The sequence below is a fragment of the Bos javanicus genome, chromosome 3 (assembly GCF_032452875.1).
Source record: "Bos javanicus breed banteng chromosome 3, ARS-OSU_banteng_1.0, whole genome shotgun sequence".
NCBI lineage: Eukaryota > Metazoa > Chordata > Mammalia > Artiodactyla > Bovidae > Bos > Bos javanicus.
The window spans coordinates 9,302,619-9,325,409 of NC_083870.1; the positions used below are offsets into that span (position 1 = coordinate 9,302,619).

General features: G+C 38.3%; 1 protein-coding gene across 10 annotated transcripts in view; it reads left to right on the forward strand.

Moving 5' to 3' along the window:
* SLAMF6 (SLAM family member 6) overlaps positions 1-22,791 on the forward strand; it is a 44,572-nt gene that overhangs the window by 17,238 nt on the left and 4,543 nt on the right. For 3 of the 10 annotated variants that reach the window (XM_061401704.1, XM_061401737.1, XM_061401760.1), the window contains 3 exons: positions 707-786; positions 2,742-2,816; positions 3,254-17,522. In XM_061401704.1, the coding sequence (XP_061257688.1) occupies positions 707-786; positions 2,742-2,816; positions 3,254-3,301 (203 nt within the window). In that variant the 3' untranslated portion in view covers positions 3,302-17,522. The remainder of the gene's footprint in view (positions 1-706; positions 787-2,741; positions 2,817-3,253; positions 17,523-22,791) is intronic. The other 7 variants (XM_061401718.1, XM_061401745.1, XM_061401769.1 and 4 more) reach the window with 3 other exon arrangements.

Here is a 22,791-nt window from a genome sequence, read left to right on the forward strand (position 1 = left end):
TGTGACCCCATGGACTGTACAGTACATGGAATTCTCTAGGCCAGAATACTGGAGTGGGTAGCCATTCCCTTCTCCAGAGGATCTTCCCAACCCAGGGATCAAACCCAGGTCTCCCGCATTGGAGGCGGATTCTTTACCAGCTGAGCCACAAGGGAAGCCCAAGAATCTTCCCAACCCAGGAATCAAGCCGGGGTCTCCTGCATTGCAGGCAGCATGCATTCAAATTCTTGTTTGATCATTTCCTGTGTAAATTTGCACCAAGGCAATAAAACTTTCTAAGCCTCAAATTTCTCATCTCTAATATAATCAAACCCACTCTAAGGAGCTCTGAAAAGTTGAATAGTATTATATACGTGAGACAATCTGGCTCCGTTATGCTCACCAGTGAGATTCTCTAGCTCCCGTGGAGCCAGTGCTGTTTTGTCCCAGAAGCTTCCCTTCATGTGAATCCAGAGAGACTCAGAGGCTTTAGGGTAGCTCAAGACCACGTTCTCCTAGGAGATGAGGTCAGAAATAGATCAAATGGATGAAAAGGTTCTGGTTCAACCCTGAACTCCCAAGACTGGGAACATGAATGTACCCTAAGGAAGGGCAATGTTTCAAACAACTACCATTTTGGGGCCAGAGAGTGACATGGGGTTGACAAGGTCCTGGGAGAGCAGACCAGAGTTCTTCAGCCATTGACTGTGTCTTCCTGTGTTAACAGCAGAAACTGTGAGTAACTTAGAGTACGCTTCCTTCTCTTCAGGGAACACTGTGTATGCTCAGGTCACCCATTCAAACAAGGTGAGTACTTTCAGCTTTATACTCCATCATGGTCATTATTTTTACAGTCATTATTCATTAACTTGTCACAATCATCTGACTAAATCCAAACGATGTCCACCACTGAGGTGAAGTGAAGGCAGTGACAAGAGTTATGTCTGGGACCTTTCTACACCCTTTTGCTCTCACGCCGGTGGAATGTTTACTCATACCCTGCTTTACATTGCTTAATCTAACTATGTAATGCATCAGTAAGTCATGTCCCTTCAGCTTACTTACAAGCTGCCTGGAAGTGAAAATTATGTCTTCCTCTCTCTTCCCCTATGTCTTAGCATGAAGCCCAGTAAATATCTGCTGGATGGATAAAGTTCAGTTAAATTTGAGAGTTCCCAAAGGACACAATTCTGTATCAGGGGACTTCTCATCCTTTTTTAGGGAAAATAGCAGGGCTCAGAAGAGCCTCTTAAGAGAGAAAGAGTGACAAGAATTGGCAATCCCTCAACTGTGAAAGACACTAAAGGCATGAGCAGCCCTCAATCATCCCCTCCCCTCTAGCGACATAACAGGATGGCCTTGGTCAGGCATCAGGAACTCCCCGCCATGCATCAGTAATTCCTCATCAGCCCCAAAATAAAGCACCTGCAAATGGTTCATTTCTAAATAACACTACACATCCTGGGAGACCAGTTCCACATCTAACGAAAAATAAGTCAAGAGAGCCAGCATTCTTCAATAATGGAAGCAGTGGTCTAGCTAGAAATCTTGGATTCCACAGCAAATCTCCCCTCACAAAGCCCTTTACAGATGTTTGCAAAGTAGGCTCTTTAAAGATAGCAAACAAGAAGAGATGCTCTCACCTTAGTTATTTCAATTGCCTTTCCAGTTTTCTCTTGATGACAAGATGAATCACTCACAACAAACCCAGAATCTAATCTCCAACAAATTTGCTAACTTTTTCTTTAGCAAAACATGGTACTTTGGAGAGTTTCAGAGGTTTTGATAACACCCTAGATACACCCTAATTCATTTAAAATGCCAAAAACTATGAGCACAGGGGACTTCTGTTACCATCAGGCTTTTTATTCCAAGCAGAGCCATTCTTAAGATGAGGTATTCCTATTCTAACAGTTCTCCATGCTCAAGGAGACCCCAATGACATGATGACCAGGCTATTAGAATCACAGGGGCAAAACAGAGCAGGCAATACCTCCAGTTATAGGTAGTAAAGATCTGAGACCAAAGATGTAATACAATGACTCTCTGGTAGTGTAGGTTAGGTGTTTTGTTGGTTTTTTGGTTTTTTGTTTTCGACTGCCCTAGGTATTTGTTGCTGCTCACAGTTTCTCCAGTTGCAGTGAGCAGGGGTCACTCTCTCTAGTTGCAGCGCGTGGGCTTCTCATTTTGCAGTAGCTCCTCTTGTGACAGAGCATGAGCTCTAGGGTGCACAGATTTCAGTAGTTGTGGCGCACGAGCTTAGTTTCCCCATGGCATGTGGGATCCTCCCAGACCAGAGATCAAAGTCATGTCCCCTGCCTTGGCAGGCAGATTCTTAACTGGTGGACCACAAAGGAAGTCCCTGTAGGTCAGTTCTTAAAAATGGAGGAAAGAGAGTAGAGTTGGATGCAGGACAAGAATGGTTTCTTTCCCTCACACCACCTGCCAACAAGGTCACCCTTCTGTCTCTCTGGCTCATAATCCCACTGGTTTGCTGGAGTGTTGTGCTTCAGTTTGGGGCTCAGGAAAGGTGACTGATCCTTCACAAATTTGAGAGCTAGTAGTGCTTGATTTCCAGTTCCTCTTGCTAAACACTCCATAGCCCTCCTCCTGAAGAATTTTGACATCATCCCTCTTTCGTCACACTGCCTTTCCCAAGAATATATCTGTTTGCATGAGTTTATATCTCTTTATGTGAATATATGTGTGCATGAGTACATATCTCTTTATGTAAGCCAAGTCAATATAATTGTGTTCTACAGGAAACAAAAATCCCAAAACTTGTGAAAAACTATGACTCCACCACAATTTACTCTGAAGTTAATCATCCCCAAGAGGTAAGCCCATAATTGCCAGCTGTTCTTACACTCTTACCTCTCTTCTCACACCTAAGATTTCACAAATATAGTAATAGCAAAGGGACCATTTTACAGATGCCAGAAGTACAGGCTACAGAAAGTCTCAGGACACACCTAAAACACGTTATCTTGTATTAATATTAGGATCACCACACTTAACTGAGTTTTTAACTTACTTTTTAAAAATATAGATCTGTTTGTTTATTTATATTTGAAGTATAGTTGATTTACAATGTTATGCCAATATCTGCTATACAGCAAGTGATGTAAGCTACTTATTTTTCTTTTAATTTAATCTTAGCTTAGGCTGTGAATATCCCTATCTGCCCATAGTGATTTCCAGACACCCCTATAACGAGAAATGGCCTGACACTCTGGTTTCTATTGACCTTCCTTATTTTTCTTTTTCCTATTAGAGAAAGCCCATTTATACCGGGACAGCTGCCCATCACAACGTCGTGTAGGTTTCTGAAAGACTTCAAAGGAATTTCAGAATTACATATCTGATCCTGATCCCATGAGAAAGAACAGAGCTTGGTTTCTGCCTGACAACACAATTTGAATATCTAGGATTATCAGACTTGAATCTGCTTACCCTCATCAAACATTTAAGGAATAACATCATTTCCAGAATGTGACCCAAATAACATTTTCTAATCTGCTCCAGGCCAAAATATACATCATATAATACACCTGCAAAAATTTTCAACAAGATACTAGCAATCTGAATTGAACAATACATTGAAAGGATCATATACCATGATCAAGTGGGATTTATCCCAGGGATGCAAGGATTTTCAATATCTGCACATCAGTCAATGTGATACACTACATCAACAAGTTGAAGGATAAAAATTATATGATCATCTCAATAGATGCAGAATAAGATTTTGGTAAAATTCAACACCCATTTAAGATTTTTTAAAAAACTCTTAGGGAGGGTGGGGGAGGGGGTTGGTATGGGAAACACATGTACACCCATGGATGATTCATGCTAATGTATGGCAAAAACCACTACAATATTGTAAGATAACTAGCCTCCAATTATAATAAATAAATTTCTTTAAAAATAAATAAATAAAACTGAAAAAAAAACCTCTCCACAAAGTGGTCATAGAGGGAAACTACCTTAACATAATAAAGGCTTATATGACAAACCTTGGGGAGGAAATGGTAACCCACTCCAGTATTCTTGCCTAAAGAATCCTGTGGACAGAGGAGCCTGGTGGGCTGCTGTTCATGGGGTCGCACAGAGCTGGACATGACTGAAGTGACTTAGCATGAAACAAACCTGCAACTAACATCATAATCAACAGTTAAGCTGAAAGCTTTTCTTCTAAGATCAGGAACAAGACAAGGATGTCCACTCTCACCACTTTTATTCAAAATAGTTTTAGAAGTACTAGCCATGGCAATCAGAGAAGAAAAGAAAAGAAACCCAAATTGGAAAAGAAGTAAAATCATCACTGTTTGCAGATGACACGATACTACACATAGAATATTCTAAAGATGAGACCAGAAAACTACTAGAGCTCATCAAGGAATTTGGTAAAGTTGCAAGATACAAAATTAATGCAGAGAGATCTGTTACATTTCTATACACCAACAACAAAAGATCAGAAAGATAAATTCAAGAAATAATGCCATCTACCACAGCATCAAAAAGAATAAAATACTTAGGAATAAACCTACCTAAGGAAACAAAAACCTGTACTTCAAAAACTATAACACACTGATGAAAGAAATCAAAGACCACACAAGCAGATGGAAACATATATCGTTTTCTTGGATTGGATGAGTCAACATTGTCAAAATGACTATATTACCCAAGGCGATCTATAGATTCAATGAAATCTCTGTCAAATTACCAATAGCATTTTTCACAGAACTAGAACAAAATATCTTAAAATTTGTATTAAGATACAAAAGACCCTGAGTAGCCAAAGAAATCTGCAAACAATAAGTACTGGAGAGGATGTGGAGAAAAGGGAACCCTCCTACACTGTTGGTGGGAATGTAAATTCATACAGCCACAATGGAGAACAGTAAGGAGTTTCCTTTAAAAACTAAAAGTAGAGCTACCATGAGATTCAGCAATTCCAATATTGGGCATACATCTGAAGAAAAAAGTGGCTCAAAAGAATATATGCACTCCAACATTCATTGAAGCATGATTTACAATAGCCAAGACATGGAAGCAACCTAAGTGTACACCAATAGAAGAATAGATAATGAAGATGTGGTACACTTATACAATGGAATATTACTCAGCCATCAAAAAGAATGAAATAATGCCATTTGCAGCAACATGGGTGGACCTGGAGATTATTATACTAAGTGATATGCAGCTCTTTTTAACAAATGATACAAATGAACTTATTTACAAAGCAGAAACAGATTCACAGACTTAAAGAATGAACTTACGGTTACCGGGGGAAAGAGTTAAAAAAAAAAAAAGAGTCTGGTTATTGACTTTCTCTAAGGTAACTAAGCAAATGGACTCATGGTTGGCAGAGAGGCTATAATTCAGAAGACAACCAGTTCTCTCCTTTTAGAAAGCAGCAGGACTGTAACTCACTGGGAGGGAATACAGTGTGCTGGTTATGTGTATTTTCTCTGGAGCGGACCCCATGGTCTTATCATAATACATCATTTACTAGATGTATCTCCTGGAACATGCTACCTAACCTCTTCCAGCTTTGGTCTCCTACACTGAAAAAGGAAGCTAGCAGTGGATCAGCCCTATTATACAAATGAAGGACTTAAGTTATCACTGGCTTCAGTCCACGGTGTGTGTCACAAAGAGTCAAAGACAACTGAGCGACTGAACTGAACTGAACTCAGCTTCTCTATAACCAGGCCCTTTGGACTCTACCTCCAATTAGTGGACCTCTCCACTTTTCTCCAAATCTGCAACCACCATCCGATGTACAACCATTATCCTCTCAACCTGAATGCTACAATAAACTCAGAGCAATTCTCCCCAATATTTGCTCTTGGCTCCCTCCAATCCATTCTCCATGACATAGCCAAAGCATTGTTTTTAACATAAATCAGATCCTTCACTTGGCTGCTTAAAATATTTCAAGACTTCCTAATGCACTCAGGATAAAAGTTGAATATACATGGCTTTAGACAGTCTGGCCCATCCCACCCTCAACTAGCATCATTCTTCCTCCACTATCTCTATTTAGCCTTTTAGACCTTCTTTTATCTCTCTTATTAGAGGAAAGAATGATCTATGTTCAGTTCAGTTCAGTTCAGTCGCTCAGTCATGTCCAACTCTTTGCAACCCCATGAATCGCAGCATGCCAGGCCTCCCTGTACATCACAAACTCCCGGAGTTCACTCAGACTCGCATCCATCAAGTCAGTGATGCCATCCAGCCATCTCATCCTCTGTCATCTCCTCCTCCCCCTGCCCCCAATCCCTCCCAGCATCAGAGTCTTTTCCAATGAGTTAACTCTTTGCATGCGGTGGCCGAAGTACTGGAATTTCAGCTTCAGCATTATTCCCTCCAAAGAAATCTCAGGGTTGATCTCCTTCAGAATGGACTGGTTGGATCTCCTTGCAGTCCGAGGGACTCTCAAGAGCCTTCTCTAACACCACAGTTCAAAAGCATCAATTCTTCAGCGCTCAGCTTTCTTCACAGTCCAACTCTCACATCCATACATGACCACTGGAAAAACCATAGCCTTGACTAGACGGACCTTTGTTGGCAGAGTAATGTCTGTGCTTTTGAATATGCTATCTAGGTTGGTCATAACTTTCCTTCCAAGGAGTAAGCGTCTTTTAATTTCATGGCTGCAGTCACCATCTGCAGTGATTTTGGAACCCCCCAAAATAAAGTCTGACACTGTTTCCGCTGTTTCCCCATCTATTTCCCATGAAGTGATGGGACCGGATGCCATGATCTTCGTTTTCTGAGTGTTGAGCTTTAAGCCAACTTTTTCACTCTCCACTTTCACTTTCATCAAGAGGCTTTTGAGTTCCTCTTCACTTTCTGCCATAAGGGTGGTGTCATCTGCCTATCTGAGGTTATTGTTATTTCTCCTGGCAATCTTGATTCTAGCTTGGGTTTCTTCCAATCCAGCATTTCTCATGATCTATGTTAATAGACCTATTTACTTCTGCCTCAAGGCCCTTCCTCTGCCTGCCTGGCTCCTCCTTATTTTTAGGTGTCAGCTTACCTATGTCACATTCCAAGAGAGACCTTCCCAGGCCCTTCTATCTGAAATATATCCCCCTATTATTCTATCACACCTTCTATGTCATTTATTATGTCATTAAATATTTATTTTCATTTGTTTAATGTCTGTTTTTCCTACTATACCATAAGGTCTTCAAGAAGAGGGACCATGATAATTTTATCACCATATCCCTAAAATATAGCAAGTGTTCAATAAATATTCTTAATAAATAAATAAAATGGAGTTGTTTATGAAGTAATGGAGTTTCGTGAGAATTAAGTAAAACAATTCACCTGAAACTCTTAGCATTGTGGTTAGCAAATAAAAGAGCTCAATCAATTAAGAGTCAGCCATCATTATTGTTGTATTCTTACGTTTGTTATTATTATTATTAAATTACATTCACCTGAACTAATATAATCTTACAGGTCTTCAGCACAAAAAGAAAGGAAAAATGATACACTGTCTGTGTATACCGTTTCCACATTATTTCCTATTCTGTCTCTGCTCAAGTTTTCTAATTCCATTCATTTACCTCATCTGAGAAATAATCCTCCTTTTTCCCAGGGTTGAATTCTCCAATTTTCAAAAAAATGTTTTATTGAGGAACAACTGACATACAAAAAGCTGTGCATACTTAATGCAAATAGGTTGATGAGTTTGAAGATAAGTATACATTGATGAAACCAAAATCACAATCAATACTGTAAATAGTAATATATCATCACATCCAAAAGTTTCCTCCACTCTCTTTTTAATTTTTAATTTTTTTTGTGTGATAAGAGCACATAAGATCTGCCCTCTTACATTTTTAAGTATAAATGCAATGTTCTTAACTATAGGCTCTATGCTATGCAGTAGATCTCTGGGACTCATTCCTCTCGCATAACTGAGCCTTTGTATCTTTTAACCAACACCTTCCCTATTCCACCTTCTCTACTCCCCTCTTCCTATACCTTGGTAACCACCATTCTACTGTCTTCTTCTATAAGTTTAACTGTTTTATATTACTCATATCAATAGGGTTGTATACTCTTTGTTTTCCCACATCTAGATTATTTCACTTAGCATAGTGTCCATTAGGTTCATCCATGAATTTCATGTCCTTTGTATATATATACTCAGAAGTGAAATGGCTGGATCATGTTGTAGTTCTATTTTTCAATTTTGAGGAAACTCTATACGATTTTCCACAGTGGCTGTACCAATTTATACTCCCACCAGCAGTGTACAAGAGTTCCCTTTTCTCCACATCCTCCTCACCAACACTTATCTTTTGATTTTTTTCATCAAAGTATGGTTGATTTACAATGTTGTGTTAGTTTCAGGTATACAGCAAACTGATTCAGATATAGATACATAGATATTCTTTTTCAGATTCTTTTTCATTTAGGTTATTACAAGATATTGAATGTTGAACTATACCAGTTCCTGTGCTGTACAATAGTCCTTGTTGTTTGATTTTTTTAAATAATTGTCACCCTAATAGGTATAAAGTGATGTCTCATTGTGGTTTTGATTTGCATTTTCCTGATGATTAGTGATGTTGAGCATCTTTTCATATACCTGTTACCATTTGCATGGAATATCTTTTACTAACCCTTTATTTTCAGCTTATGGCTATCCAGTGAGTCTCTTGTAGAATGAATATAGTTTGATCTTTTTACTGTATCCATTCAAGCACCTTTAAGACTTTTGATTGAAAAGTTTAGTCCACTTACATTTAAATTAATAAGTAATTATTGATACGTAAGGACTTACTACTGTCATTTGTTAATATTTTTTTATTTTGCTGTTTTTTATTCTTCTTTTTCTCTCTTTGAAAGTGAAAGTGAAGTCGCTCAGTCGTGTCCGGCTCTTTTTGACCCCATGGACTGTAACCTGGCTCCTCTGTCCATGGGATTTTCCAGGCAATAGTACTGGATGGGATTGCCATTTCCTTCTCCAGAGGATCTTCCCGACCCAGAGATCTAACCCAGGTCTCATGCATTGTAGATAGATGCTTTACCGTCTGAGCCACCAGGGAAGTCCTCTTTATGATTTGATAATTCTTTGTGTTTATATGATTTGACTTCTTTCTCTTTTTCTTTTGTGTATCTGCTTTAGGTGTTTTTTTGTGGTTACCCTGAGGCCTATATATAGCATCTCACAATAGTGTATTTTAAGCTAATAATAGTTTAAATTTAGTTGCATGCAAAACTCTCCATAGAAGAGTTGCATTCAAAAATTTCTAATTACATAGTTTGCTATTGATGTCATAATGCATATTTTAAAAATTGTGTATCCACTAATAGATTTTTATATTTACAGTTAATACCTTTATCTTTTAACTTTTACTAGAGTTTTTATTTTATTTTATTTTTTTAACTTTACAGTATTGTATTGGTTTTGCCATATATCAAAATGAATCCGCCACAGGTATACATGTGTTCCCCATCCTGAACCCTCCTCCCTCCTCCCTCCCCATACCATCCCTCTAGGTGGTCCCAGTGCACCAGCCCCAAGCATCCAGTATCGTGCATCTAACCTGGACTGGCGACTCGTTTCATATATGATATTATACATGTTTCAAGGTCATTCTCCAAATCATCCCACCCTCTCCCTCTCCCACAGAGTCCAAAAGACTGTTCTATACAACAATGTCTCTTTTGCTGTCTCGTATACAGGGTTATTGTTACCATCTTTCTAAATTCCATATATATGCGTTAGTATACAGTATTGGTGTTTTTCTTTCTGGCTTACTTCACTCTGTATAATAGGCTCCAGTTTCATCCACCTCATTAGAACTGATTCAAATGTATTCTTTTTAATGGCTGAGTAATACTCCATTGTGTATATGTACCACTGCTTTCTTATCCATTCATCTGCTGATGGGCATCTAGGTTGCTTCCATGTCCTGGCTATTATAAACAGTGCTGCGATGAACATTGGGGTACACGTGTCTCTTTCCCTTCTGGTTTCCTCAGTGTGTATGCCCGGCAGTGGGATTGCTGGATCATAAGGCAGTTCTATTTCCAGTTTTTTAAGGAATCTTCACACTGTTCTCCATAGTGGCTGTACTAGTTTGCATTCCCACCAACAGTGTAAGAGAGTTCCCTTTTCTCCACACCCTCTCCAGCATTTATTGCTTGTAGACTTTTGGATCACAGCCATTCTGACTGGCATGAAATGGTACCTCATAGTGGTTTTGATTTGCATTTCTCTGATAATGAGTGATGTTGAGCATCTTTTCATGTGTTTGTTAGCCATCTGTATGTCTTCTTTGGAGGAATGTCTATTTAGTTCTTTGGCCCATTTTTTGATTGGGTCATTTATTTTTCTGGAATTGAGCTGTAGGAGTTGCTTGTATATTTTTGAGATTAGTTGTTTGTCGGTTGCTTCATTTGCTATTATTTTCTCCCATCCTGAAGGCTGTCTTTTCACCTTGCTTATAATTTCCTTTGTTGTGCAGAAGCTTTTAAGTTTAATTAGGTCCCATTTGTTTATTTTTGCTTTTATTTCCAATATTCTGGGAGGTGGGTCATAGAGGATCCTGCTGTGATGTATGTCAGAGAGTGTTTTGCCTATGTTCTCCTCTAGGAGTTTTATAGTTTCTGGTCTTATGTTTAGATCTTTAATCCATTTTGAGTTTATTTTTGTGTATGGTGTTAGAAAGTGTTCTAGTTTCATTCTTTTACAAGTGGTTGACCAGTTTTCCCAGCACCACCTGTTTAAGAAAAGCTAATACCTATCCTACTCAAACTCTTCCAGAAAATTGCAGAGGAAGGTAAACTTCCAAACTCATTCTATGAGGCCACCATCACCCTAATACCAAAACCTGACAAAGACCCCGCAAAAAAAGAAAACTACAGGCCAATATCACTGATGAACATAGATGCAAAAATCCTTAACAAAATTCTAGCAATCAGAATCCAACAACACATTAAAAAGATCATACACCATGACCAAGTGGGCTTTATCCCAGGGATGCAAGGATTCTTCAATATCCACAAATCAATCAATGTAATACGCCACATCAACAAATTGAAAAATAAAAACCATATGATTATCTCAATAGATGCAGAGAAAGCCTTTGGCAAAATTCAACATCCATTTATGATAAAAACTCTCCAGAAAGCAGGAATAGAAGGAACATACCTCAACATAATAAAAGCTATATATGACAAACCCACAGCAAACATTATCCTCAATGGTGAAAAATTGAAAGCATTTCCTCTAAAGTCAGGAACAAGACAAGGCTGCCCACTTTCACCATTACTATTCAACATAGTTTTAGAAGTTTTGGCCACAGCAATCAGAGCAGAAAAAGAGATAAAAGGAATCCAAATTGGAAAAGAAGAAGTAAAACTCTCACTGTTTGCAGATGACATGATCCTTTACATAGAAAACCCTAAAGACTCCACCAGAAAATTGCTAGAACTAATCAATGAATATAGTAAAGTTGCAGGATATAAAATCAACACACAGAAATCCCTTGCATTCCTATACACTAATAATGAGAAAACAGAAAAAGAAATTAAGGAAACAATTCCATTCACCATTGCAACGAAAAGAATAAAATACTTAGGAATATATCTACCTAAAGAAACAAAAGACCTATATATAGAAAACTATAAAACACTGGTGAAAGGAATCAAAGAGGACACTAATAGATGAAGAAATATACCATGTTCATGGATTGGAAGAGTCAATATAGTGAAAATGAATATACTACCCAAAGCAATTTATAGATTCAATGCAATCCCTATCAAGCTGCCAATGGTATTTTTCATGGAGCTAGAACAAATAATTTCACAATTTGTATGGAAATACAAAAAATCTCAAATATACTAGAGTTTAAAATGACTTATGTGGCACTATTACAATACTACATTATTCTTCCTTGAGTTACAATGGGATTATTTCCCCAAAAGCCCAGTGGAAGTTGAAAATGTCATAAACCAAAAGGCATTTAATAAATCTGCTGCTGCTACTGCTGCTAAGTCGCTTCAGTCATGTCCGGCTCTGTGTAACCCCATAGATGGCAGCCCACCAGGCTCCCTCATCCCTGGGATTCTCCAGGCAAGAACACTGGAGTGGGTTGCCATTTCTTTCTCCAATGCATGAAAGTGAAAAGTGAAAGTGAAGTCACTCAGTCTTACCTTAAACTGCTCAGGATATTCACGTTAACCTACAGATGGGCAAAATCATCTAACACAAAGCCTATTTTATAATAAAGTATTGATGAATTCTCATGTAAGTTATTAAATACTGTACTGAAATAACTAAATGGATATATGGGTATGGAATGGTTATAAATGTATCAGTTATTTGCCTTCATGATCATGTGGCTGACTGGGAGCTGTGGCTCACTGCCCTTCCCAGCATCACAAGAGAGTATCATATCACACATTCATAGTTGGGAAAAGATCAAAATTCAAAGTATGGATTCTACTGAATGCATAACACTTTCACACGATTGTAAAATCAAAAAATTGTAAGTTGAACCATTAGGGATTGCCTGTGCTTACCTTTATCAACAAGATCTGTACTTTCATTTGCTTTGGTGTTGCTGTTTAGCACCCTTTCATTTCAATATGAAGAATTTCCCTTAGCATTTCTTGTAAGGCAGGTCTCCCTCAGTTTTTATTTGTCTGAGAAAGTCTTTCTATTTCATTTCTAAAAGATAGTTTTGCCAGGTATAAAATATTTTTGTTGGCAGTTGTCTTCTTTCAGCACTTTGAATATATTATTCCACTCCCTCCTGGACTGCAAGGCTTCTGCTGAGAAACCTTTGACAGTTTTATGTGGGAATTTACTTGTATTTGACAAGTCATTTTTCTTTTGAGGCTTTCAAAATTCTATTTTTGACTTTTGGCCATTTAATTACAATGTGTCTTAGTGTAGACATTTTGGGACTCAACCTATTTCTATTGCTTTAACCTTCATGAATCTGGATATCCATTTTTCCCCAGATTTGGGAAGTTTTCAGCTATTATTTCTTTAAATAAGCTTCTGCCACCTTTCTCATTCTCGGGTTTTATGTTCCACTGGGGTGCTAGAACCACTCAGCTGGACTTTGGAGTACTCATAAAGGTATCTTTGTCCATGAAAGGTTGTTAAATTGGTGTTTCTGTCGTAGGACATGGACTAGAATCTCTTATTCTACCATCTAATTGAAGTCATTCTAATATATCTTTTTAAAGTGTATCTTTCTCTGATCATAAAATAACAAATATATGCACATTGTAAATAACTCAAACATTTCACAAGCAAAAATTGCCTACAATCTCTAAGATAACCACTATTAATGATTCCATATTTTTAATTTTTTTGTTTATTTGGCTGCGCTGAGTATTAGTGGTGGCACAGAGGATCTTCAACCTTCATCAGAACATGTGGATTCTTTTAGTTAAAGCACACAGAATCTTTAGTTGTGGCATATAGGATCTCTTAGCTGTGGCATGCCAGATCTTTTTTATAGTTGCAGCATGTGAATTCTTAGTTGTGAGATGCAAACTCTTCATTGTGACATGAGGGATACAGTTCCCCAACCAGGAATCAAACCCAGACCCCTTGTATTGGGAGCATGGCATCTTAGCCACTGGACCACCAAGGAAGTTCTGTGATTCCATATTAAAAGAGCTTTTTTCCCAGAATAGAATTTTTTTAGAACTTGCTTTTTTTTTCTTTTTTTTTTTTTTTGCTTAAGAGTATTTCTTAAACAAAATTTAAATGTCAAAACATGTAGCTCTATGACATTCTTTTTGCTTTTGATTAAGTTTTTACCTACAGATAGTTAAAATTCAAATAGAGCTTTAAAATGCATGTAGCAATTAATTACACCTCCAGTTGTTGTTAGTGGGGGCTTCTTATTGCAGTGGTTTCTCTGGTTGCAGATCATGGGCTCAAGGTGCACATTCAGTAGTTGTGGTGCATGGGCTCAGTAGTTGCAGCTCACAGGCTGAGTTGTCCAATGAATGTGAGATCTTCCTGGACCAGGGATCAAACCCCTGTCCCCTGTATTGGCAGGTATATTCTTTACCACTGAGCCACCAGGGAAACCCTGTTTGGTGGATTTGAAGCCAATCAGATTCTTCTGAAATTTAAAAATTTATTTAAACAGCCCAGGACTGTTGGAGAGAGCCCGTGTGCTGGAGACTATGTAATGGAGATCAGCTCTCAAGACCTCAAGATTTAATGGGAAGGAGTGGGAGAGTTGAATAAGGAAGAACTGAAATAATAATGGGAACAGTAAATGAGCAAAACAAAATTCACCAAAGTTAAATTAATCTCAAATACTGACTATTAATTAGGGCTTTCCTGGTGACTCAGATGGTTAAGAATCTGTCTGCAATCCGGAAGACCCAGGTTCAATCTCTGGGTCAGAATAATCCCCTGGAGAAGGAAATGGCAACCAACTCCAGTATTCGTGCCTGGAGAATTCCATGGAAAGAGGAACCTGGCAGGCTCTAGTCCATGGGGTCACAAAGAGTCCAACATGACTGAATGACTAAAACACACATTGGCTACTAATTATATTATCAGTCAGCAGAACAGGATTGAGAAATTTGTTCAGGAAGAAGGAAGGGCTTCAGTAATAGAGTCATGGAGGAATCAAAGAATAAAGAAGAGTTATGTCTATGCCCATGCAAGATGGCCTAAAGTTTGGGGAAAATTTCTTTGGGTAGAGAGTGCCTTTTTCTCAAGGAGATCAAGAAAAAAATAAGATTTCCAAGGTCTTTCAAAGGAGAAAAAATCAGAATAATGTGGAAGTCAGGGCAGGTAGAGAAACATCTTCAACATCTAGGATGCCCCAAAAACAGCAAAAACAATTAGAAATCATGGCATGGAAGGGACTGCTAAATCATCAAGAGTAGGAAATCTACCAGAATTCACCTTAAGTCTGGATAGCACTGGGGAATCACTACTAAAACAAGAACTAGGAATGTGTCTATGAATACCTAAGAGGCAAATAAGAAAAGAGCTTATAAGAAAAACAGCTTACGTTTCAGTATAGACCAGGAAATAAAAGATAGACTTCTTGATTCTTATATTTCCTTGAACCTTTTAAACTTCCTCCACATGTATTACCAATGACACACTCTTTTCCTTTGGAATCTATAACACCAGATTCCCCTAGCCTTCCTCCTTTCTTATTAGCTGCTTCTCAGTCTCTTTCTGAACCCCCTTCACCTATGCAGGACCAGTAAGGACTGGAGCTAAGGCTCAGACATGGGCCCCTTTTACTTCTCCACCTACATGTTCTTCTTATATGATGTCAGTCATTCTCATTGCCTTAATACCATTTATAAGCTAATGGTTCCCAAATTTATATCTTAACCCTAACCTCTGACCTTACCTCACAGACTGTCTCTTTGGAATCTCAACTCTACCCCTAATTCACATATCAAACTTAGGATGTCAAAAAGGAGGGGTAAAAAAATCTCTAGATTTAAAATCTCTGGATTTCCCTCTCCAAGCCTTTCCTTATGCTACTGTTTCTCATAAGAGTAAATGGCACCACTGCTATGGGACATTCTCAGTCAGAGCTCTCTCTAGGCCTGAAGACCACCCAACACTCACCATGTAATTAATTACCTTTTTCTTTCTTGCGGGAGACAAAAGGAATTAACCAACTGTAACTAATCTACTATTCTGTAGGCAAACCCATGAAGATCTGCATGCTCCATTCCCAAAAGATAAATTTTGTATTCAGGGAAGAAAACATGCAATGCCTACAAAATTTCTACCAAAATTTTTTTTCTTTGTCCAGAAAGTAAGCTTCTTCCTTAATAAAATGGAGGGAAATGCATCACCATTAAACTGCTTTGACTGAGGTAAGACAATTGTGACTGACTGTTCTGGAAAGGTAATAAAAAGGAAGAAAAGTCCTTTTCCCTTTTAAGCAGACCCCAGTCACACCAACTGGCAATTCCAAACCTTTGGCATGGCCTCCAAGACCCCTACTACCTTGTCACCCCTTCTTTCACAGCATCCCAATCACACTGGTCTTCATTCAGCTCCTAGAATTCTCCAAACTCTCTTGCTTCTGTGGCTTAACATAAAGAGTTCCCTCTGAAATACCTTCTACACACATACACACAAACACACACAGCAGGTTAGCTAATTCTTATTTAGTCTTCCAGATCTAGCTTCTACATAATTTCTCCGGAGAAGTCTTCTTTGACATATTCATCCTCATACCCAGTTAAGTCAGCTGTCTGTTATATAATCTCATAGCTTCCTGTATTTCCCCAATTATTTATAAAGCTTATAATTTTATAAGATTTTATGTAATTTTATGATTGATATATCCATATATCTAGACATATATCTCCACTGGAATTGAAATTCCAAGAAGGTAGGAAATTCTCCAGAACCTCACATGGTATCTCAGGTACTGTAAGAGAAACCTGATAGCCTTCTTGTGAATTTGAGAAACTAAAAGAGTTGGAAAAGCTACACAGTCTTTTCCTCATTCCTATCTTTTGGGTATTGCCCATCCTTCTACTTCCCTCAGGGCCAACAGATAAAGATGGAGGAGAAAATAACCCGGAATCAATCAATGAGTGCTTTAGAAAAAGTGGCCCAGGATGCCATGAAGTATTGTAGAGGTGGGGAGTGACCAGTATGAATTAAGGAAGGACTAAACTATTCCTTGGCATACTTTCTTACATTCTAAACCAGAAATCACAAACTAAGAATTCCCTGGCACTTCAGTGGTTAGGAGTTTTGCTATCATTGCCAAGGGCCCAGGTTCAATCCCTGGTTGGGGAGCTAAGATCCTGCAAACTGTGCAGCAACAAATAAAAAAAACAATCACAAACTGGAAGCTGGAGACCAGGATTCTATCTACAGGTATTTGGCCCCCACAGTGCTTTTTAAAAAATTAATAACATGAAAATAAAATTTATAAGGAAATGCAAAAACAGAAGAGTAACATGAGAAATTGGAACAATTCACTTAAAGATCCTGGTTTGTTTTTGTTTTTGTTTTCCAGATATCTGACCACAGTGGAACCACATTTCTACAGAGAAACAATTATCTGGTGCTGAGTAGCACTGGGGAGTAACATTAATCCTATTCTAAATGGGACTTGCACTCTACACTTCATCCCTGGCCTGACCTGCCTATTTCTTTCATTTATTATATCTGCCTGGTAAATGTTTTTCAACTCCTGGACTAAACCATGAAGCTTTGCCCCATATCATGTTGGTAAAAAGGGGCAAATTAGCCACACCCAAAATAACAATGCTTGATCTTCCTTACCCACTCCCCAGTTCACCCTCAAAACAATGCTTGGACCCTGTGTGGCTTTAGAATATTTACCTGAAGTTTTTAGTAAAGAACCACCCAACCTCTCCCTCGGGGTCCAGTGTATGAGAAGACTGCTGCAGATGGATGTGGGACAGAGAGAAGGGAACCCTGTTCCAGAGTCACTAGACAGACATTTCATCCTGAATTTCAAGGTGACGACAATGGATTGAGATGTGACTTTTCAACTAGAGAGGAAGTGAGTATGACCCCTGACTTTCCTCTTCCCGGAGATGGGCTATAGATATTTCCTGTGTGAAAGAAGGAGAGGAACAAAATCACTGCTCTTTTACTATCAGAGCTCCAGAATGAATGGCATATGTCCAAAGCTTTCATTTCCTCACATCTAGCCTTACCACTCTTCTGAAGCTGCGATCATAAAAGGTGCCAATGTCTAGACACAGAGGTCTTTACTCTGTATTCTGGTGCTCGCTGCAGCATTTGACCTTACAGAATCCTCCTCACCCTTAAGTTTTCCCCTTTCAGCTCTCATTACGTTGCACCATCCTAGTTTTCTTTTCCATCCTTCTGGCTCTTGCTTACCTCTCCTTAACTTGGCTTCTCTTACAATTCCTGTTCCATAAACAGACTTGTCTCCCTAGACTCTGTTGATTGGATATCTCTTGAATGTCCCATAATCACCTTAAATTCTACTTTTCTTTCTCCCTTTATTCATTTCTATAGGCTAACTATAATTAATGGTTATAGTGACCCAAGGAAAGGAGAGCGTCTCTATTAAAGCCCTTCTTGGGGTCTGATAACAATCCAAATCACAGGGTGAATTCACAACAATTGAAAACAAAGGGAAAAGAAACTTTAACATTAAACTTCTTAGAACAGATATTTTCAAGGGAGGAAAGGCACAGGAAAAGAGCCTATTTACTATAGTGGACAGGATATGTAGTTTGAAAAAGCATAGTAAAAATTATATTTCTATAATTAGAAAACAAAAAGTACCATTTCAATAACTAATACTACAAATAAAATTTTTTACTGAATAGCTGTTACTATTTATTTATTCAATAAACATTGAACTACTCACTCTGTGCCAGGTGCTAAGTATGGATCTTTAACAAGATAAACACAGCCTTGGTCCTCAGGAATCATGGGAATAAAAGACTATAAACAAATAAAAGATAATAAATATATATAGATCCAAAAAGGTAAACAAAAATAAACATGTTATTACATGTGATAAGTGTATTGTGATAAGTGGTAAATGTGATAATCACTTATCACTGTGATAAGTGATTGAAGGAGGCCTTCAGAGATATTGACAGCATCTTTGAACATGCCAACCTCCTACACCTCAGGGTCTTTACAATTGCTGCTCTCTCTTTGTGGAGATCTCTCTCCCGAGGTCCTTGTCTAGCTACCTTCTTCTCATCATTCATATCTACACTAAAACCTCATCTTCTCAAAGATCAGGCTTTCCTTGATTTTCCTACCTAAAATTGCTCCCAGCCTCCCCACCATTTATTCTGTTCTATTATCCTTTATTTTCTCATGACACTATCACTATTCAAAAATACACTGTGTATTTCCATACAGATTTACTTTTCTTTTCCATACAGGTTTCTTGTTTGACTCCCCCCACCATTCTCAAGATCAATGAAAATATGGATTTTGTCCCTTTTCTTCACTGTATTCCTACCACTGAATAGTAACTGATGCAAAATAGGTACTCTATGTATTTGATAAATCAATGAAGGAACAGTTAGAGAATAATAGGGAAAAGCCTACCTAGATAGGTGATCAAGCAAGGCTTCTTGAAGTAGTGACTTTTTCATTTTTGTTTTTTAATTTACAAGTATCAAAATGCAATGAAAACTTCTTATCTGATGTATATAAACACACACAAAAAAAATAGAAAAATTCTCTTCCTCTTTGAGAAGCCCCATACCCCATACCTGATATGTCAGGGTGATGAGTAGACATTCAACATCCTTTCCATCTTCCTTACAAGTGCATTCCTGTGCTATAGAAAATAGAACATTTGATAACTATATTTTCTATATTTCCATGAGACTAGGGTAATGCCTTTTTCTTCACCAAATTTTTTATATACAGATATGACCTTGAAGAAGTCAAAGAGTTGGATTTAATCAGTGTTGACAATTCAGAAATAGAATTCAGTTGAGAAATGAAATTCACAGAAATTCATAACTTGACTATATTTGGGAGATGAGAAAGAGGAATTGAATTATGGTGAGTCATCTTAGTGACTGAGATTCAAAGATGAAGAAAAGTTTAAAGAAGAAGATAATTAATTCAGTCTTGAATGAATTTAAGGTATCTGAAGCATGTGTGTATGCTCAGTCTCTCAGTCATGTCCAATTCTTTGTGATCCCATGAACTATATCCCACCAGGCTCTTCTGTCCATGGAATTTTTCAGGTAAGAATACTAGACTGGGTTGCCATTTATTACTCCCAGTTATCTTCCTGACCCAGTGATCGAACTTGTGTCTCTTTGTTTCCGGCATTAGCAGGTAGATTCTTTACCACTGCATCACCTGGAAAACCCATCCTAATGCTATTCAGTGGGCAATCAGAAATACAGGTCTAAAGCAGAGGAGCATAGCTGTGGCTGGAGCTACAGATTTAAGAGCCACATGCATTTGTGTTACAGTTAAGCCATGAGATTGGTGAGATCACTCAGAGTGTGCATATAGTGAGGAGAGAAAAGAACATATAGGGAGCCAGGAATAACACCACTGAGAAGGAGAATCTAAGAGATGACAAAAAGTAGAATTGACAGGTAGGAGAACCAAGTGATCTCAAGGTCATACAGTTTAAAGAAAAGAGAAGTTGAAGAAAGTGGAAGTATGAAAAATTCTGCAGAAAACTTAAGACAAAATTTTTTTGTAAGTAGGATGTCATGCATGACCACAAGATGAGCAATTTTAGCTTCTAACCTTGTGTTTTAAGACTATAACACCACTGCTTTGTTACAGTCATCTGCTATCCTCAAGTCACTGCCCCCCATTTCCTGAAAAGTTTAGCTTCTAGCTAGCTCATATCCTTCAACACTACTACTGTCATAATTCTATCCATGCATTAACCTAGTTTTTCAGATTCTTGACCTCCTCTCCTCTTGAACATCCTAGTATATTCCTCTTTCTAGCTCCTCCTTACCACTCCTTGACTTGGTTTCTCTTCTGATTCTTGTACCATCATAGACTTGTCCCCCTAGATTTCACTGACTGGTTACTTCCTATGGCTATGCACTAGTACCAAAAGTTACAGTTCTTCTATAATTTAATTCCAAGCACTCCACTCTCTCTAATCACCACCTTTCTCTTTTCCATTTCACTCACTATTTTTCCCCAATACCAATAATCCTTTAAGCTCCATCCTCTGATCTATGGTCCATTAACCTAACCACTATTCATGATCCATCATCTCTCTTATGTTATCACTTTTCCCCTTACCTAGTTTAAATTCTGTTTGGTTATCATCCCACTCCCTCCCTTACACCCTCAACTGCCTTGTTCCATTTGGGGTTGTACTTGTCTAACAAAAAAAAAAATCAAAAAATCAATACTGATTAAATCCAATTATTGGGCTCTTTGGTGCTTGAATTTGCACATCTAAAGGTAGATGGAGAAAGGCATACAACTATGCTATGACTAGTCTCTCTTACATGTATGATCCCTGACTTCAACATGTGCATTCAACTCAGTCATGTCTGACTCTTTGCGACTCCATGGAATGTAGCCCACCAGGCTCCTCTGTCCCTGGGGATTCTACAGGCAAAGGATACTAGAGTGGGTAGCCTATCCCTTCTCCAGGGGATCCTCCCGACCCAGGAATTGAACCAGGGTTTCCTGCATTGCAAGCAGATTCTTTACCAGCTGAGCTACCAGGGAGGCCCATGCTGCCAGGCAATTGTATTTTATTTCCCCAGTGTGTTCTCTCATTCTCCTAAACAACTAGAAGATAAAGGCAGGGAAGAAATAAGGGGCACCACTTTTTCAATTCTTCTTCACTCATCCTCTCACTCTCATTTCCCTTACTGAGAAAAATAGAAAGCAGAAGAGTATTTCCATTTGCTACCATTGTAAGTATCTACTTACCTATGTCTGTACCCTACTCTGTCTTCTCTCCTGTTACTATAGACAAATTTAACTGTGTCGGGAAAAGGATTGTTCTTTTCCTTATGCACCAGAACCCATCTCCTCTCACCTACTCAAGGACATTGCTCCAGCAATTCTCCCAATTCTCTTTCTGCTCTGACAAATTCCCTTCCTACCAGATCTTCCCTAACAGATTACAAACATAAACAAAAGAAAACTCTCTTGATCCTACTTCCCTCTCTAGCTACTGCTTCTTTTTTTCAGTGAAATCTCTCTTTTTATTAACCCATTGAAATACTCTGTTCTCAATGTAATTGACCTATTAGCCACATTTGATGATCAGTCCCTCCTTTCTTCTTGAAACATTTCTTCAGTCATCTTCCAGGGTATCAAACTCTCTTGATTTTGTTTCCATTTTCTGGCTACTCCTTTGTTTCTTTTGCTAGTTTTCTTGTCTTCCTTGCCTTTTAACAGTAGATTACTCCAAAGCTCAGTTCTTAGAATATTTACCTTTTCTGTTTATTCTCATTCCAGTGATGATCTCATCTACTGTCATAAGTTTAAATGTTATTTATGGAAGATAATTGCCAAATTAATATCTCTAATCCATTTAAGCACTAAACTCCATCCTTTATCCAGATGCCTCAAGACTCCTACACTTGAATGTCTCATAGGTATCTCATATATAACTGGTTCCCACAACCTTCTTTTCCTACAAAGTTCCCCACTTCAGTAAGTTGTGACCCCATCCTTCCAGTTACTTGAGACAATAATCTTTGAATACTCCTATGATCTCAGACTCCACATCCAGTCTGTCATCATATGCTATTGGTTCTCCCTTTAAAATAGATCCATAATCAGCTCCTTCACTGCTATTACCCTGGTCCAGATCACCAACATGTGTCATCTAAGTTACTGCAGTAGCCTATAATAACCCAGCTTCATATCTTGCTCTTTCAGTCTATTCTCATCACAGAATGATCCTTTTGAAAACATCAGACAGAACACATCACTCCTCTGCTAAAATCTCTCCACTGACTTTTCATCTCACTCTGAGCAGAAGTTTGGGTCATTAAAATGATCTATAATAAGACCTTACATGACATGACCTTCTCCCATCCATTACTTCTCTGACCTCATTTTCCATTAATTTCCCCCTCACTCTCAGTCATTCTTTGAACATGCCAAGTACACTCCCATCTCAGGGCCTTTATACCTGCTATTTCCACACTCTAGAATGATAGTCCTCCAGATGTAAGGTTCACTCCCTCATCTCCTTCTGGTCTTTGCTCAATTGTCATTTTCTTTGGTCTGAACAAAAGAGAATGGTTGAAGCTGGAAATATAGATTTCGGAACAATTTGAATCTGGGTGACAGCTGAAGTTATAATA